A 20,056-nucleotide genomic window follows, 5' to 3' on the forward strand; every position below is an offset into this window, starting at 1 on the left:
TAGCAAGTAGTTGTACAGTTGCTGATTAGCTAAAAAGTTATCCGTGATGAGATACAAACTCCCTACCTTTGGGTTGCTAGAAGTTAGCGTTATATCCACCCTACTTTAGTTCTTGCCTTATGGTACCATCTGTCTTATGTAACCATAAGAAACGTAACGTATGATACTAATTTAGGTCTCCCGGATTTATGTGTTCTATGTTACATCTAGTCTGAGACCAGGTTGCTGTACTTGGCATTATTCAGGCACACGTGTCTCGCAGGACATTTGCATTTGAGGTACTCTGAAGTCTTTTAAGCTATTTAAAGACTACAAAGAATATTTGATGAAAAGCCCATGGTTCTGTGTAGTGTGTGTGTGTGTAGAGAGAGAGGGGGAGATATGATGAGAGAGCGAGAGAGGTATGAACAACAGTGTGAAGGTTCCACATCAGCGCACCATTCGCCCAACGCCCGGAGGAGCTGTCCACGGTGCTGAAATAATACGGCGGCATGTGGATTTCAGAGTGCTCATATTCGGTGTTCTACTTGGCGCAATACTTGTCAATATACATTCATGTATTTACAGTTACAACATAAAATACGCTTTCAAGTCAAGAATTTATTAACATTGTGGGAATAATCAATGACAAATATATTCTACGCAATAGGCCAATAATTCAACAAAAGGCTCTAACATTTGTTATGCTTGTGACTCCACTACACATCAACAAGACAAAACGTTGTTTTAGGCACATGGAAAAACAATCCAGTATTCTCGGATCACAATATCATCCTTTTCAATTGTCTTCCAATTATTTGCAACACGGTAACATGAATCCTCATGGCAATGCTACAGCCTTCCCTGTAGCTCAGTTGGTAGAACATGGTGTTTGCAACACCAGCGTCGAGGGTTCGATTCCCACGGGGGGCCAGCACAGAAAAAAAATGTATGAAATGTATGCATTCACTACTGTAAGTCGCTCTGGATAAGAGCGTCTGCTAAATGTAAAAATGTAAATGCAATGCATTGTCTGACGCACCAAGACACGTTTTACGCCCAACATGTTAACGTAACAGCACAACTTAAACAATGCGAAGTGGAAGAGGTGTGCAAGGATATCCATAGGTGATTGATTTCTTCTGCATGTTTGGATGATGTAATGACGTCTCCCGAAGCACAGGTTATTACGATAAAGCTTTGCCGCAGGGACCACTATCTGCCAGTTACATGGGTGCTCCCGCATTCAGCCTCCCCTATAAAGAAGCTTTATTCCGTGAGCCTCATCCAAGTGTCAGGTTTTTTTGTAGGACGGCACACATGACAAGGTGTATTAGCCAATGCTTTGCCCCTCAAAAATGCTCGCAATCCCGACTTCTCCATGCTGAACTTTGGCTGGCATATGCCTCTTCGATTTGGAGTGTTGTCATAAGACTACGCCAGCTCTCAATACCATGAAAAAGAGCGAGAGAGACGCACGCGCAGCGCGACCGTTGGATACCATAGGCTTGTACAGCCCTGCCGAAGTCTTTGCTGCAGCGGCCAAGAGAGCAATTATTGAACATGTAATCGTGAAGTTCGTCAACGCTGTTGGAGCTCCGACTCCTCCTGCGTTTTGTCGTTGTTTACAATAAAAAAAGGACATGCGTGGACTGTGGTGCAACGAGCAATAGTGGGTGTGCGCTTTGCTCTTGTTCCTACTAGAGTCTGTTGCGGGGAGAGGAGAGCTCATAATTACCTTTTTACCCGGGTGTGCACCTCGCTCTCACTGACAAGAGCAAAAGAAGACACGGATGATGTGTTTTTACTCCCTACCGTTCTCCATTCTCTCTCGGTTAAAAACAAAGGATTCAATAGAAAGAGCGTTGAAAGATTTTACATAAAGACAAGGGTTTTTTCTTTCCAGTCAGTTGTTTTCGGCAAGGGTTTGGTCCATTGTGGCAAACCGAAAATCAAGATGAAATTTCCCACGGAGAACCCAAGAAAACCAGGGAATCCCAACCCTACGCCAGGTTTGTATTTCAACGTTTGGAACGTTTGTCGGTAATCAATGAAAGCAGATCGATTGAGTTAAATGCTTCCAATATTGAGTCTATATAGGTTATTTCGTTTAATTGTACATACTTAAAGTAACATTCGTATCATCAGTCTATAGGTGAAGTTGGAAATGTATTGATACACATACTTTGGTGTTATTGACATAGGTTAAGTCAATTTATAACTGCAGTGATTGAGTGCACCACACACATGATCATGCATTGCATGACCAATGTCCAACGAGGAATGGCGCATACCATAGCTGTTTTCCTTATTATGTATAAAGCCTACCTTTAATAACACCCAGAGCCACATGTTGGCTATGGCTTTGATCCCACCTCTAAAGAATATAATACATTTATTGTTGATGTAGATACTACATTTGGTGGGCACTGATGTGCCCAGGGGAAACTGTCTGTCTGCAACGAGCCAAAGCAGCGCACATTGTCCAGATAGATCAAGTAGGAGTCATGGCGAGGGATAACGCTACCTGCCATTAATGAGTTTAATGCATTCAACTTGATTTAGAAACGCACGGCTGTTTTGGTGATTGACATTCCCATCAGATTAGGTCCAGGGACAGGCACGACTCCTTGTAGCTAGTCTACCTCATGCTGGTAGCATGTTTCCTATTGCCATTTTATGTATAAATGAATGTTAACATAATTTAGCCACCAATCAAGGTCTGATTCCTTGTTTATGTTGTTTTTGAGGGGAATTGACCATGGCCGGACTCTAGTCTAAAACATATCGGTTGAGGTGAAGGCGAAATGGCTAAGGTGAACTGTCAGTCGGTAATATAATGTCATAAAGGAGCACTTGGCGTGTTACAGCTGGTGCAGTATTGTGATGCATTGAGAGATGGGGTAAAAACACATTACCTCATCGGCTTTAGGTAGAGCTGGAGCTCTGCATGGGTAGTTCCCGCCAATCCTGCATGTATGGCACGTCATTGCGGCTGTCCTATTCTCGCTCACGATCAAATGTTTACCCAGCCGCCTCTCCAGCCACCAGTGCAGCAGGTGGCTATCTGTTTTCATCGGTATGACCTTTTGGGAGAAATGTCTGCCGTGTTTTATGGTCTACATGCAGCCAGCAATGTGTTGAGAGTTGCTCATCAAAATGATTTGCGCCTGCCAGACCAGTGTAGTGAATGTTTTTCCACACAGTGTGTTTGAATGGTTACATAAATCACCACCACTAATTCATTATATTTGTTTTCATAATCAAAACCTAGTATACAGTGGGTAGGCACATGAGATGGGGCAGAAATGTGACGACTCTTAGTAATAGTACATACAGTGAGGGAAAAAAGTATTTGATCCCGTGCTGATTTTGTTCGTTTGCCCACTGACAAAGAAATGATCAGTCTATAATTTTTATGGTAGGTTTATTTGAACAGTGAGAGACAGAATAACAACAAAAAAATCCAGAAAAACGCATGTCAAAAACGTTATAAATTGATTTGCATTTTCATGAGGGAAATAAGTATTTGACCCCCTCTCAATCAGAAAGATTTCTGGCTCCCAGATGTCTTTTATACAGGTAAGAGCTGAGATTAGGAGCACACTCTTAAAGGGAGTGCTCCTAATCTCAGTTTGTTACCTGTATAAAAGACACCTGTCCACAGAAGCAATTAATCAATCAATCAGATTCCAAACTCTCCACCATGGCCAAGACCAAAGAGCTCTCCAAGGATGTCAGGGACAAGATTGTAGACCTACACAAGGCTGGAATGGGCTACAAGACCATCGCCAAGCAGCTTGGTGAGAAGGTGACAACAGTTGGTGCGATTATTCGCAAATGGAAGAAACACAAAATAACTGTCAATCTCCCTCGGCCTGGGGCTCCATGCAAGATCTCACCTCGTGGAGTTGCAATGATCATGAGAACGATGAGGAATCAGCCCAGAACTACACGGGAGGATCTTATCAATGATCTCAAGGCAGCTGGGACCATAATCACCAAGAAAACAATTGGTAACACACTACGCCGTGAAGGACTGAAATCCTGCAGCGCCCGCAAGGTCCCCCTGCTCAAGAAAGCACATATACATGCCCGTCTGAAGTTTGCCAATGAACATCTGAATGATTCAGAGGACAACCGGGTGAAAGTGTTGTGGTCAGATGAGACCAAAATGGAGCTCTTTGGCATCAACTCAACTCGCTGTGTTTGGAGGAGGAGAAATGCTGCCTATGACCCCAAGAACACCATCCCCACCGTCAAACATGAAGGTGGAAACATTATGCTTTAGGGGTGTTTTTCTGCTAAGGGGACAGGACAACTTCACCGCATCAAAGGGACGATGGACGGGGCCATGTACCGTCAAATCTTGGCTGAGAACCTCCTTCCCTCAGCCAGGACATTGAAAATGGGTCGTGGATGGGTATTCCAGCATGACAATGACCCAAAACACAGTAGCCGAGCCAGTCTCTAGACCTTAATCCCATAGAAAATCTGTGGAGGGAGCTCAAGGTTCGGGTTGCCAAACGCCAGCCTCGAAACCTTAATGACTTGGAGAAGATCTGCAAAGAGGAGTGGGACAAAATCCCTCCTGAGATGTGTGCAAACCTGGTGGCCAACTACAAGAAACGTCTGACCTCTGTGATTGCCAACAAGGGTTTTGCCACCAAGTACTAAGTCATGTTTTGCAGAGGGGTCAAATACTTATTTCCCTCATTAAAATGCAAATCATTTTATAACATTTTTGACATGTGTTTTTCTGGATTTTTTGTTGTTATTCTGTCTCTCGCTGTTCAAATAAACCTACCATTAAAATTATAGACTGATCCTTTCTTTGTCAGTGGGCAAACGTACAAAATCAGCAGGGGATCAAATACTTTTTTCCCCTCACTGTAATGTATTGTTGAAAGTAAGAATCTTAAAGGTATAAGCATGAAATTGAAGCAACACAGCTACAAAACATGTTTGAATGCTTTGGCTATAAATTGTGGATGTTTATGACTACAAAGGCATCACGAGGGGACAAACAGAAGACTCCTGGATTTTCTTCAAATATCTTTCAGACAGTACAGCATTAGGAAATCATTTATCAACCAATGATTCTTTCATATATAAAGGCTCACTTTTTAATCCATAAAAAAATAGCATTCTCAGCCTGTGCTTGGGGCTGCTAACCATATATGGCCTGAGTATGTGAAACCACTGGCTGATGGAGTGTGCTGATGGAACACTCCATGCCACTGCTCTGAGATACCTGCTCTTAAAGGGATACTTTGGGATTTTGGCATTCTACTAGCATTAGCACAATGACTGGAAGTCTATGGTTATCTGCTAGTGTGCTAGCAGATAGCTAGCAGATACCCATAGACTTCCAGTTAGCAACTTCCTTCAAACTGCATGCAGAGACATAAATATGGAATCCACGAGGTCATCTGACTCTGGGGAAGTAGATAAAGGGCCACATTGCCAAAATTGTGAAGTATCCCTTTAACAATAATGGGTTTTCAGAAAGCCCACAGAACACATTAGCGATTCACCCTCTCTCTCTCTCTCTCTCTCTCTCTCTCTCTCTCTCTCTCTCTGCCACCCTGTGCTGCTCAAAACCTCAAGCATCAAGACAAACTCCATTTATATTTCATTGTCATACTCCTGTGGCTGATAGATGGAAATAAATTCGTAAGCCCAAACTGCTCAAATTATCAAGCCCAGTTCCATGTAGAAGTCATACCCAGACAATACATTAAACTTATTTACATACTGTAGGGTTGTAGGGTTCTTTATTCCTCCCATTTGCTTACATCTGGATTGTGCAGTATATGGCTACACATTCACTTTTCCTATATTGCAGCACCTAACAATAACATTTCATGTTTTTCTCTGCAGTGGCGGTCCAGACCAACCTGTTCCCCCCCAAGAAGGTCCAGCCAGGCATGATGAGTGCCAGCCTGGTCCAGGCCAGTGTGGCCACCATGCAGAACCCCATGGGCTGCACCGTTCCCCGGCTCTCTCCATCGCGACCTGCCAGCATGGTGGCCAGCATGGAGGCGGTGGGCGAGGATGGCTCGCCCCTTTTCACGGTCATGAAGTGGAAGACCGTGGTGGCAGTGTTTGTGGTGGTGGTTGCCTATCTGGTGGGGGGAGGCCTGATGTTCCGGGCCCTGGAGCAGCCTTTTGAGAGCAACCAGAAGGTGACCATCACCGCAGAGAAGGCGGCGTTCCTGCAGAAGCACCCCTGTGTCTCACCGGCGGAGCTGGAGGTGCTTATCAAGGTAAGGAAAGACAAAAGCAGCCACTAGGTCAGTCTGCAGTCAATACTGGAGCTCTCCTGTCTCCTTCAGCTCTGTCTGGGGTCCCTAGTGGGGACTCAGGTCTACTGAAACTTGAACTCTGTATCGATCCAATGTTATTTAAGCCCCCCCCCCCCCACACACACACACATACACTATACAGTAAACACCACCAGCCATCCTGAAATTGGATACAAACCACAATAAACAGGCTTGTGTATCAGCATAACTATAGAGTCTAGCTGTGTGTCAGACTGAATTGAAAGTGACCACTGACCACCACGTTGTGGGTGACTGTGTACAGTACGGTGATTGATAAACAGGGTACGAGTGACCCCTGTCACTGTAATTGTATGCCTTTTACATTAAGCAATTCTATAGATTTCTTTATTTAGAGTCACCTTGATCAATTTGACTTGCAAGGGTATGTCTGCCATTTCTTCAAGTCCTGCTCCCTTTTAGTCTATATTGAGACAAACTTCTTGGACCGAGCTCAAGACAGCTTCCAGAAAACAATAGTTGCTACAATCTAAGATTTCACCTCCTGAAAAAGAAAAAATGGAAATAGGTTCATCTGGATAGGAGGAACATCATAAACTGAGAATTTGACTTGTACTGTAGCACTCTCACTTCTGCAAGGGCCGACAGGGTTCTCAGGGCCGAATGCTTCCAGCTCCTCATAAAACAACCAGAGTGACACTCAAGTGTTTAGATCAGCCAGATATTGAGGCCTCATCCATGAAAACTCTGGATGATAATGGACGCAGGGTATGGCACCAAGCCAAGTTTCTCCTGGCCGGCTCACCAACAATCCACATTGAAACACATGGGTGCCAGTGTGAATTTTAATCATGAATGAATTGGAAACACTTCACTCACAATAACTGAAGGATCTTGGGCTTGGGCAATGAATGGAAGTGAGAGGGTTTGTAATTGTTTTTGTTTTTAACTGTTTTAACTGCAAAACAAGAGGTGGTCATTTATCTTAGTTACAGTAGAACTCTGAAGTAGTAGGGAAATGGGCTAAAGCATAGGGCAATCAAGTTCCGGATCAATTCCTCTCTGGAAAAAAACGGTGTTGGGGAACAGAGGGATGCCAATGCAGTTGCTAATGCTCACCGCCTTCGTAGGGTCCTGCTGGGGGCCCGTAATGCTTGGAATGCAGAATGGATCTTTTCCTGCAGAGAACTCGAGCCAAAATAGGCAACTCAGCACTAATTCGCTTACATGCAGTGCATTCGGAAAATATTCAGACCGCTTGACTTTTTTGACATTATATTACCTTACAGCCCGATTCTAAAATTGATTAAATAGTCCCCCCCCCCCAATAATATACACACAATACCAAATGGTTTTGAGAGTTTTTTTGCAAATGTGTTAAAAATAGGAAATGTAAGTATTACATTAAGTATTCAAACCCTTTACTCAATACTTTGTTGAAGAACCTTTTGCAGCGTTTACAGCCTCGAGTCTTCTTGGATTGACGAAACAAGCTTGGCACACCTGTATTTGGGGAGTTTCTTAAATTCTTCTCTGCAGATCCTCTCAAGCTCTGTCAGGTTGGATAGGGAACGTCACTAAACAGCTATTTTCAGGTCTCTCCAGAGATGTTCGATTGGGTTCAAGTACAGGCTCTGGCTGGGCCACTCAAGAACATTCAGAGACTTGTCCCGAAGCCACTTCTGCATTCTCTTGGCGATGTGCTTAGGGTCGTTGTCCTGTTGGAAGGTGAACCTTCGCCCCAGTCTGAGGACCTGAGCGCTCTGGAGCAGGTTTTCCTAATGGATCTCTCTGTACTTTCCTCCGATCATCTTTCCCTCAATCTAGACTAGTCTCCAACATCCCCACAGCATGATGCTGCCACCACCATGCTTCATCGTAGGGATGGTGCCAGGTTTTGACCAGATGTGATGCTTGGCATTCAGGCCAAAGAGTTCAATCTTGGTTTCATCATACCATAGTCTTGTTTCTCATGGTCTGAGAGTCCTTTAGGTGCCTCTTGGCAAACTCCAAGCGGGTTGTCATGTGCCTTTTACTGAGGAATGGCTTCCATCTGGATAATCTACCATAATGGCCTGATTGTTGGAGTGCTGCAGAGATGGTTGTCCTTCTGGAAGGTTCTCCCATCTCCACAGAGAAACTCTGGAGCTCTGTCAGAGTGACCATTGGGTTCTTGGTCATCTCCCTGACCAAGGCCCTTCTCCCCCGATTTCTCAGTTTGGACGCGGCGGCCAGCACTAGGAAGAGACTCTGGGGTTCCAAACTTCTTCCATTTAAGAATGATGGAGGCCACTGTGTTCTTGGGGATGTTCAATGCTGCTGAAATGTTTTGGTACCCTTCCCCAGATCTGTGCCTCGACACAATCCTGTCTCGGAGCTTTACGGACAATTCCTTCCTACCTCATGGCTTTGTTTTTGCTCTGGCATGCACTGTCAACTGTGGGACCTTATATAGACAGGTGTGTGCCTTTCCAAATCATGTCCAATCAATTGCATTTACCACAGGTGGACTCCAAACAAGTTGTAGAAACATCTCAAGGATGATAAATGGTAACAGGATGCACCTGAACTCAATTTCGAGTCTCATAGCAAAGGTCTGAATACTTATGTAAATAATGTATTTCAGTTTTTTTGTTAGTTTATTTTTTATTTGTATTTTTTTTTACAAACATTTCTAAAAACCTGTTTTTGCTTTGTCATTATGAGGTATTGTGTGTAGATTGGTGAGGACATGTTTTTATTTAATGAATTTTAGAATAAGGCTGTAACGTAACAAAATGTGGAAAAAGTGAAGGGGTCTGAATACCTTCCGAATGTACTGTATTTTAGTGCATAGGGAGCATCTGCATTCAGAGCATCTGCAATCCTACATGCATTCCCACCTAAAAATACTACACTGACATTATCTGAAATAGGAATATCAGACATAGATGTACTTTTTTTCATGAGTGGATCTTTGTGACTCGTATGCTGCAGCATGCAAGTTATTTTGTAATCTAACAGTTATTAACATGGGATTTCTCATTGAACCGTCATCTTCTGAGTGCTTTACGTTTGATAAGGATCTCCAGGCGTGTTTGCCGTAGGTTAAAGCAACGGTATCCCTTCTGATATATGCAGTAGTAATTGCCGACATTTGCAGAGCAGGAAGGCTAAATTTAGCCGCAAGTCTTAAAAGCATCTGCTGGGGAGTCAATTATTCATTGGGGACTCTAGTTCTGAAGGACCCACGATGGATGGAGGTGTGGCTTGGGGAATGTCGACTGCTCTTCCGGGTCTCTAGTCTGGTGTGATTACTGCTGCTTGGGATTAAACCGAGTACTCATTACAGCATCTTGTTCATCAGACCTTCGAAGTCCAGTAATGTGCCACATCATGTTATAAGCATAGCTTGATGTACTACAGTGCCCACAACAATCTAGCGACCATGTCTTTCCATCACACTGATTCTGGAGGATCAATAGATCTTTTTTGAATATTTTCTGAAGCCATTGAGTTACTTGGCCTTTTATTCTGACTCATTGTTTGGGTACTGGATATTGCCAGATGATATTGTTCTCAGCGACTGAGTCAGCATTGTCAAACATAAGGTAGGTTGCAGCCTGTAGTGTAGACTGTAGCAGGCTGGGGGGACTCTCAGAGGGAGGGATTGGTGTGTCATTGTGTGTCACTCCATCCCACTGAGGTCCTACCATGGTGCTTACTAATTACCCAACACTAGGGCCATGATTCAGAGGTGTGGAGTGTGTCTGTGCGAGTGTGCATTGACTCACCCACTCACTTCCTCTTCCCCCGCTACCCCCTCTCCTTCTCCAGCATGTCTCGCTTGAGGATACATTTATTCTTGGGTTTTCATGCGACTGCTGACACATTCCCTCTGCTGACAGGGTGATGAAAGTTGCAAAAGGCCTTTAACATGGGGGAGAGCAAACCCAGCGGGCAAGATATGTCCCACGACCTCTAGATGCCTGATAAGACATAACCCAATTATAACTGCTCTTTGTTAAAATGGGGTAAAGATTTATTTTCATGACAAGATCAATACTTTATGGGAAAGACAGATAATCAGATTACAACCAGATAAAGATGTTTTCTCTCCCTGGTTGTTAAAAATATATGAACAAATGTCCTTATCTAACCAATATACAACCTGACCATAACCGCCATGGCGTAACATCATAAAATACGTCATAATTATGTAATTGCCCGCTGGGCAGGGCCCAGACACCCTTTTGACTATTACCACTTTACATATTCATTTGGGACCTGCATTCCTTTGCATACTTAATAATGAAACCTCAACTTTCCTATGTCCTCGGATTAGGGCTCGATTAAATGCGTGGCAGATCTGCATTGTAGCGTGGTTGAAATTTAAGGTGATTTCCGATTGAGCCGACATATGCAGCGTTTACTGTGAATGCAGTCTCTGCGAACGTGCAGAGATCCTGCCCAATGTCAGCTAACATATACCATATGCGCATATTCTAATCATACAGTATATCTAAGAATAACAAAGCACCATGAGGCCTCCTATTTAACGTGAAAGGTGATTATTCAGCGGCAGAGCAGAGAAAAGGGCAGATGATAAGCAGTTCTGGGACATGTGCCAGGCTGCTGCTTTAGTGTCTTAGCCCAGAGGTTCAGCCTATTGGACAGGCAGGGCAGGGCAGGGCTTCAGCCAGACTACTGGGTGGAGATGTATACCTATCTCCTCAGCATTCTCTGTCAGTTCTGTGCCGGCGACAGTGATGGCCTCCTCCTGTGAAACCTCTGGAATCGTTTTTCCTCCAGCTGTTTATGGGGTTAGGGAGTGACTTTGAGTATCCATCCACTAAAGAATAAAGTCCCCCTGTGCCAAGTCATGTCTAGTCTCTTGCTGCATTGCACAAGTGTCAATAACATAATGTAACAGTATAACCGTTTGCCAAGCTAGCTTGGCAGGCTTGCATACGTTGCATACGTTACTGCATGTGGTGTCAACAGGTCCTGACTAGAGGTCGGCCGATTATGATTTTTCAACGCCGATACCGATTATTGGAGGACCAAAAAAAGCAGATACCGATAAATCGGATGATTTTTAAAATTTATTTGTAATAATGACAATTACAACAATACTGAATGAACACTTATTTTAACTTAATATAATACATCAATAAAATCAATTTAGCCTCAAATAAATAATGAAACATGTTCAATTTGGTTTAAATAATGCAAAAACAAAGAGTTGGAGAAGAAAGTAAAATCGCAATATGTGCCATGTAAGAAAGCTAACGTTTAAGTTCCTTGCTCAGAACATGAGAACATATGAAAGCTGGTGGTTCCTTTTAACATGAGTCTTCAATATTCCCAGGTAAGAAGTTTTAGGTGGTAGTTATTATAGGAATTATAGGACTATTTCTCTCTATACAATTTGTATTTCATATACCTTTGACTCTTGGATGTTCTTATTGGCACTTTAATATTGCCAATGTAACAGTATAGCTTCCGTCCCTCTCCTCGCTCCTACCTGGGCTCGAACCAGGAACACATCGACAACAGCCACCCTCGAAGCAGCGTTACCCATGCAGAGCAAGGGGAACAACTACTCCAAGTCTCAGAGCGAGTGACGTTTGAAACGCTATTAGCGCGCACCCGCTAACTTGCTAGCCATTTCACATCGGTTACACCAGCCTAATCTGGGAGTTGATAGGCTTGAAGTCATAAACAGCGCAATGCTTGAAGCACAGCGAAGAGCTGCTGGCAAAACGCACAAAAGTGCTGTTTGAATGAATGCTTACCAGCCTGCTGCTGCCTACCACTGCTCAGTCAGACTGCTCTATCAAATCATAGACTTAATTATAATATATAGTAACACACAGAAATACGAGCCTTAGGTCATTAATATGGTCGAATCCGGAAACTATCATCTCGAAAATAAAACGTTTTTCCTTTCAGTGAAATACGGAACCGTTCCGTATTTTATCTAACAGGTGGCATCCCTAAGTCTAAATATTCCTGTTACATTGCACAACCTTCAATGTTATGTCATAATTACGTAAAATTCTGGCAAATTAGTTTGCAACGAGCCAGGCGGCCCAAACTGTTGCATATACCCTGACTCTGCGTGCAATGAATGCAAGAGAAGTGACACAATTTCACCTGGTTAATATTGCCTTTATGTTTATGGTTAGGTACAGTTGTGCAACGATTGTGCTTTTTTCGCAAATGCGCTTTTGTTAAATCATCCCCCGTTTGGCGAAGTCGGCTGTCTTTGTTAGAAGAAATAGTCTTCACAGTTCGCAACGAGCCAGGCGGCCCAAACTGCTGCATATACCCTGACTCTGTTGCAAGAGAAGTGACACATTTTCCCTAGTTAAAATAAATTCATGTTAGCAGGCAATATTAACTAAATATGCAGGTTTAAAAATATATACTTGTGTATTGATTTTAAGAAAGGCATTGATGTTTATGGTTAGGTACATGTTGGAGCAACGTGTACCTGTCACGGCTATCGTCGGTGAAGGAGGACCAAAATGCAGCAGGACTGTGTTTGTTCATTTTGAACATTTATTAAATCAAAATGAACACCAAAAACAACAAACAAGAGAACGAACGATCCACTGACAGTCTGGCAAGGCACAAGGCTAAACACAGAACAATCTCCCACAAATACAAGACAAAACACACCCAACTAATATAGGACTTCCAATCAAAGGCAACACCAAACAGCTGCCTTCAATTGGAAGTCCACCCCAATTAACTCAACATAGAAACACACTCACTAGACTACACATAGAAATACATAAACATAGACCATAACTCAAAACCCGGAAATAATAAATCAAACGCCCTCCTAACTAACACACCACCCTGAACCACATAAAACAAATACCCTCTGCCACGTCCTGACCAAACTACAATAACAATTAACCCTTTTACTGGCCAGGACGTGACAGTACCTAAGCGATTATATGCAACGCAGGACAGGCTAGATAAACTAGTAATATCATCAACCATGTGTAGTTAACTAGTGATTATGATTGATTGATTGTTTTTTATAAGATAAGTGTAATGCTAGCTAGCAACTTACCTTGGCTTCTTACTGCATTTGCATAACAGGCAGGCTCCTCGTGGAGTGCAATGTAAAGCAGGTGGTTAGAGCGTTGGACTAGTTAACCGTAAGGTTGCAAGATTGAATCCCCGAGCTGACAAGGTAAAAATCTGTCGTTCTGCTCCTGAACAAGGCAGTTAACCCACCGTTCCTAGGCCGCCATTGAAAATAAGAATGTGTTCTTAACTGACTTGCCTAGTTAAATAAAGGTGTAAAAAAATATTAAAAAATAAATAAAAATCGGCCAAATCGGCGTCCAAAAATACTGATTTCCGATTGTTATGAAAACTTGAAATTGGCTCTAATTAATCGGCCATTCCGATTAATCGGTCGACCTCTAGTCCTGACTATGAGCATGTGGCATGTATTGGTTAACTGAGAAGGCCTTCCACAAAGGCTACGTTTAAATTAATATTTCAGAGTGGAAATATGGTGTTGGCTGCATCAGGAGTATACCACATTCAGATAGGAATGCTAAACGCCTTTTATTTTTCTTGAATGCTGCTGCGCTGCCCCAGTGCCAAATCTTCACTAGTCTTCTGATCCAGGGATTCTCGAACTTGGTCCTGGGGGCCCCCTGGGTGCACGTTTTGTTTTTTGGCCTAGCACTACACAGCTGATTCAAATAACCAGCTCATATTTGAATCAGCTGTGTGGTGCTAGGGTAAAAAAAACAAAATGGGCAACCGGGGGTGAAAACAGTGAAAACAGATTTTTTGAAACATTTTTGCGAATGTATTACAAATAAAAACAGATATACCATATTTACATAAGTATTCAGAGTGTTTAAACTTTAACATCAAGAGTTTGAGTAATCTGATAAATTTTAAAAGATTGGTGTGAGCATGTTTAAAACCATACCTATATGGGAATATACAGTGCATTCGGAAAGTATTCAGATGCCTTGACTTTTTCCACATTTTGTTATTTTGTAAACATTTTTTACATTTTAGTCATTTAGCAGACACTCTTATCCAGAGCGTGAATATCCAGAGCTCTTATCCAGAGCGTGAATACATACATTTTATACCATTTCATGTACTGCCCCCCCATTCTTTGTACTGCCCCCCCGTGGGAATCGAACCCACAACCCTGGCGTTGCACACACCATGCTGGCGTTGCAAACACCATGCTCTACCAACTGAGCCACAGGGAAGACATTATGATACAACCTTATTCTAAAATGGACAAAATAAATATTTACCATCCTCAATCTACACACAATACCCCATAATGACAAAGCGAAAACAGGTTTTTATACATTTTTGTACATTTATAAACCCCCCCCAGAAATACCTTATTTACATAAGTATTCAGACCCTTTGCTATGAGACTCGAAATTGAGCTCAGGTGCATACTGTTCCTTGAGATGTTTCTACATCTTGATTGGAGTCCACCTGTGGTAAATTCAATTGATTGGACATGATTTGGAAAGGCACACAGTTGACAGTGCATGTCAGAGCAAAAACCAAGCCATGGGGTTGAAGGATATGTCCATTGAGCTCCGAGACAAGATTGTGTCGAGGCACAGATCTTGGGAAGGGTACCAAAAAATTTCAGCAGCAATGAAGGTCCCAAGAACACAGTGGCCACCATCATTCTTAAATGGAAGAATTTTGGAACCACCAAGACTCTTCCTAGAAACTGAGCAATCGGGGGATTGTTTTTTCTTTGTTATATGGGGTATTGTGTGTAGATTGATGTGCAAAAAAAACGATTTCATCAATTTTAGAACAAGGTAACAAAATGTGGAAAAAGTCAAGGGATCTGAAGACTTTCCAAATACACTGTAAATGTAAATAATGAGCTGGGGAATAGGATGGAGCTCTCCAACCAAGGTGCATGAATTGAGGAGCAAAGATGCAAGACAGTGGAAGTTGATCAAATACTTGTTTGTTGTTAAAGTCCCTGTGAAGTAAAACATTTACATTTTCTGTGTTTTATATATCTTTGCACAATATGAGGTTGGATTAATACCGTGAAATTGTGATAATGATAATGCCCTTTAAGAGTAAGAGCTGTTTGAAAAGACCGCCTGATATTTCAACCTGTTTTGGTGGGATGGAGTTTTGGCCTGCCTGGAGAGATCACCAGGCGGTATATCAGTTAATAGACCAATAAGAAAGATAGCTCCAAACCTCTCTGCCAATAACAGTTTGTTTTCCGTTTTCCACACTCCAATCAGACCACTCCCAGACAGTCCTACCATAATTCTTGCTTGAGAAATTGCTCTTTGCTAAAATGCCATTTTTGTTTATTTTTATCCATTTAAATTTGACAAAGTCACAGTAAGGTAGTTAATTTTTACCCAGAAAGGATTTGATAGGAAGATAAAAATGTCTGCATTGGACCTTTAAAACCAACACATGTCGAAGCACATTGTTTTTTTAAGCATTTTTATCAACTTCCATTGTCCTCCAAGATTTGCTGAATATCCTCTTCACTTCCAGTAGGATGGGACTCAACATTTGTTATTTACATTTTATTTAAAGATAGAATCCTTATTAGAAACCAATAACAAAGCGACACCCTGCCTCTGTTTTGGTAAAAAGCTGAGGGATGGGCCTGGAGAAATGTAACCACTCTCAGATTAACAGACAGAGCTATGGATGCAAGGCTTGACCATCCATGATATCAAAACTATAGTTTTAAACATGTTTGGAGGCTATACAGCGTTTGTTTACATTTACATTATTTACAAACATTGGAGTAAAACAACATTTTAATTTGGGTTCTGATGGGATATGACAGTAGAACTGAGATCATTAGGAATGTATAAGTTATATTCTTCAAGAGTCAATGGGTATATATCATGAATTTCTAAGTAAAAAAAATGGATGAGGCAACTTACGATTCTAGCTTTAAACATCGTTTTACCAAATACGTTGGCGGAGAATACATTGTCATTTACGGCAACAACCCGTTGTAGGGGAGAGGAGAGAGACTGAATAAATAGTAAAGTCTTATCACAGAAAAAAAGAAGCTATTTTGTAATTCAAAGTTTAGCGTGTACAAAGATCTGAGTCAGAGTTCTTGCATTAAATAAGGATCATTCAAACAAAGTGTGGGACAGATGTAAAGTAGACAGGGTTGGGTAGGTTACTTACTAAATGTAATCCATTACATTTACTAGTTACCTGTCCAACATTTTAATCAGCAACTTTTGGATTGCCCGAACTCAGTAATATAATCTGATTACATTCAGTTACTTTTAGATTACTTTCCCCTTATGAGGCATTAGAAGAAGACAAAAATGTATGTTACCAATTGAACGACATCTGTTGCAGGATAAATCAGTGTTAAAGTTTACATAGCTGGCCATATATAGATGTTAAATTTTACTTTATGGGTTGGTTATGTAGGCTTCTTCTAACCCATCGCGTTCTACTACATATAATAATATGATTAAATGATATCTTTACATTAAAAACTAAAGTCTATCAGAATTCCAGTCATTCCAATAAATGTTATACCACTTGATCTTCAAGAATAGGACTTGGAAATATGGAAGTATAGATTAGCCAAATTGTTTTACCTGAGCGTAACGCCCCAAAACTAAGGACTTATTAGTCAGCCTTGCTCTGTTGTTTATGATTTTGTTGTCATGGAGGACTGACTGGGCTCATTGATTCGAGTTGAAAAATAAATGCTGCACTCATAGAATGGCATACTTTGAGCCCCACTGACAAGTGTCTATTTACATGTGAAAATGAATGCCATATGCTGCATTTTCTATAGGCCTATTGTTTACCTTTTTGTTGGTGACACTTTGATATCTTGATAATATGCAGCTGTTTAAAGTGCAAATACACTGATAAAACAATAACAAAATAGGCACCCCACCTCTGTTTTGGTAAAAAGCTGAGGGATGGGCCTGGATAAATGTAACCACTCTCAGATTAATAGACAGAGCAATGGATGCAAGGACTGACCATCCATGTTATCAAAATTATTGTTTTAACCATTGTCATGACTTTCCCTCCTGGGTGAGGATCAGAGAGAGCCCCCACCTCTCTCTCATACCAGAGAGAAATCCAATTGGCAGTTTTATGACAGTTGTAAATACCTTGCAGGAACTCTCTCTCCCACTCTGCAGAAATTGAAGTTAAAAATCCCTTTGTTACAACAGAGAGAGACTTTGCAGTACTGCAACATCAAAGGTTGGACATTGAGACAATATTCACAACACAAAGAATGTGGGACTTGAAGAACAATTATGTCAGATCAGTTGTTGTTTTGTGATATCATTAAGGACGGTATAACCAAATAACAGTAACTCTACAAATGTATACATCCCAGTTATCAGATTTACATCTAGATGTTGTGGAACTTACATGATTAAATATGAAACTATTTGTGAGAAGATGAAATGTGATATTAGCCTTCTAAATAAGAATTGTCTTTCATATAACATTTTACCATGTCCACATGAGCACAGACATTATGACAAAAGGAGGGAATGCCCTTTTTCCCCAAGTGTTTATAAAAGGACTCCTAATGAAATTTACATAAGACCAGACAGCGTGACCAGACCCGCAAAACACCAGTCTCAACGTCAACAGTGAAGTGGCGACTCCGGGATGCTGGCCTTGTAAGCAGAGTTGCAAAGAAAAAGCCATATCTCAGACTGGCCATCAAAAATAAATGATTAAGATGGACGAAAGAACACAGGCACTGGACAGAGGAACTCTGCCTAGAAGGCCAGCATCCCAGACTCGGCTCTTCACTGTTGACGTTGAAACTGGTGTTTTGCGGGTACTATTTATTGAAGCTGCCAGTTGAGGACTTGTGAGGCATCTGTTTCTCAAACTAGACTAATGTAGTCTAGACAAACTAGACTAATGTACTTGTCCTCTTGCTCAGTTGTGCACTGGGGCCTCCCACTCCTCTTTCTATTCTGGTTAGAGCCAGTTTGCGTTGTTCTGTGAAGGGAGTAGTACACAGTGTTGTACGAGATCTTCAGTTTCTTGGCAATTTCTCACATGGAATTGTCACGGCTGTCGTAGAGAGGGGACCAAAGCGCAGCATGTGTGTAGTTCCACATTTTATTTACTCTGTGAAACTCATGCAATACATCAAAATAACTGAATAGACAAAAACAACAAACCGTGACACAGAGGAGAACAAACACTACTCAAAAATAATCCCCCACAAACCCCAGGAAGAAAAACCACTACTTAAATATGATCTCCAATTAGAGACAACGAGGACCAGCTGCCTCCAATTGGAGATCATCCCAAACAAGCCAACATAGAAATACAAAAACTAGAACCTAAGAACATAGAAATAGAAAACATAGAAAAACACAAAACACCCCATGTCACGCCCTGACCTACTCTACCATAGAAAATAACCTCTTACAATGGTCAGGACGTGAAAGGAATAGCCTTCATTTCTCAGAACAAGAATAGACTGACAAATTTGACAGACTGACAGCCATCCACAACAACCACAATCTGTAAAGCTCAAATAGCTAAATGAGAAAGCAGCAGTGTGATTCACATCAATACGCTATGTAGATATCAATAGTAAGTGATATCCGTACAGCCGTAGACTACAACACTGCTGTCATCCTTACCTCCAAGCGTTTATTCAAGTTGCATAATCTTTGGATGCCGACACCAGTCCCACCATTGGAAGACATACCTTGGACTGTAGCCTACAAAAGCCTATTCCTGCGATCGATCAAACACGTTTGGTGTGTCATCATAGTGGTCTCTGACTTGTGGTCAGACTCGCTCAGGTGGAACAAACTTAAACTTGCACCTTTTTTCAATGCTGATTTGAATGTCTTTGAGAAAACGGTGAAGTGTCAAATATTTTTTTTGCGAACATCCTTTCTGAATATAAAAGTCATCCTTGAAGTACTCATCTAGTTTTTCAAAAGTATCTGTAATCTGATTACAATATTTTAGCTGGTAACCTAACGGATTTGAGTTACTGTGTTTTGTTGTTGTAATCCCTTACATTTAATGGATTACATGTCACACGTTACTCCCCAACGCTGAAACTAGATCAATGCAGTAACGGCTCATCTTAACCTCTATGGGCTAGGTGGGACGCTAGCGTGCCACCCGTGGTGCACTCCATCAACAGCAGGTGCATTTCAAGAGCGGCAAATTTGAATCCAAATAAATGTCAAAATAATTTTTTTCGAACATACAACTATTTTACACCCTTTGAAAGATAAACATCTCCTTAATCTAACCACGTTTTACGATTTCAAAAAGGTTTTACGGCGAAAGCATAAATTTAGAGTATGTTAGGACAGTACATTTACAAGAGTTGTGTGTAATGTTTTGTCAATTCAAAGACAGGGTAACCAAAACCATAAAACCAGCTAAAATGATGCACTAACCTTTTACAATCTCCATCAGATGACACTCCTAGGACATTATGTTAGACAATGCATGCATTTTTAGTTCTATCAAGTTCATATTTATATCCAAAAACAGCGTTTTACTATGGCATTGATGTTGAGGAAATCGTTTCCCTCCAATAACCGGCAGTCAAGTCAGCGTCACAAATTAAATAATTAAAATTAGAAAACATTGGTAAAATATTATATTGTCATTTAAAGAATTATAGATTTACATCTCTTGAACGCAATCAACTTGCCAGATTTAAAAATAACCTTACTGGGAAATCACACTTTGCAATAATCTGAGCACTGCGCCCAGAAAAATACGCGTTGCGATAC

General features: G+C 41.5%; 1 protein-coding gene across 1 annotated transcript in view; it reads left to right on the forward strand.

The window, feature by feature from the left end:
- The first annotated feature begins 1,267 nt into the window (after positions 1 to 1,267).
- Positions 1,268 to 20,056, forward strand: part of LOC106571642 (potassium channel subfamily K member 10) — a 29,796-nt gene continuing 11,007 nt past the window's right edge. The window contains exons 1-2 of the mRNA XM_014144950.2: positions 1,268 to 1,991; positions 5,863 to 6,248. Of these exons, the coding sequence (XP_014000425.2) occupies positions 1,937 to 1,991; positions 5,863 to 6,248 (441 nt within the window). The 5' untranslated portion in view covers positions 1,268 to 1,936. The remainder of the gene's footprint in view (positions 1,992 to 5,862; positions 6,249 to 20,056) is intronic.

The sequence above is a fragment of the Salmo salar genome, chromosome ssa15, assembly GCF_905237065.1.
Source record: "Salmo salar chromosome ssa15, Ssal_v3.1, whole genome shotgun sequence".
Lineage (NCBI taxonomy): Eukaryota > Metazoa > Chordata > Actinopteri > Salmoniformes > Salmonidae > Salmo > Salmo salar.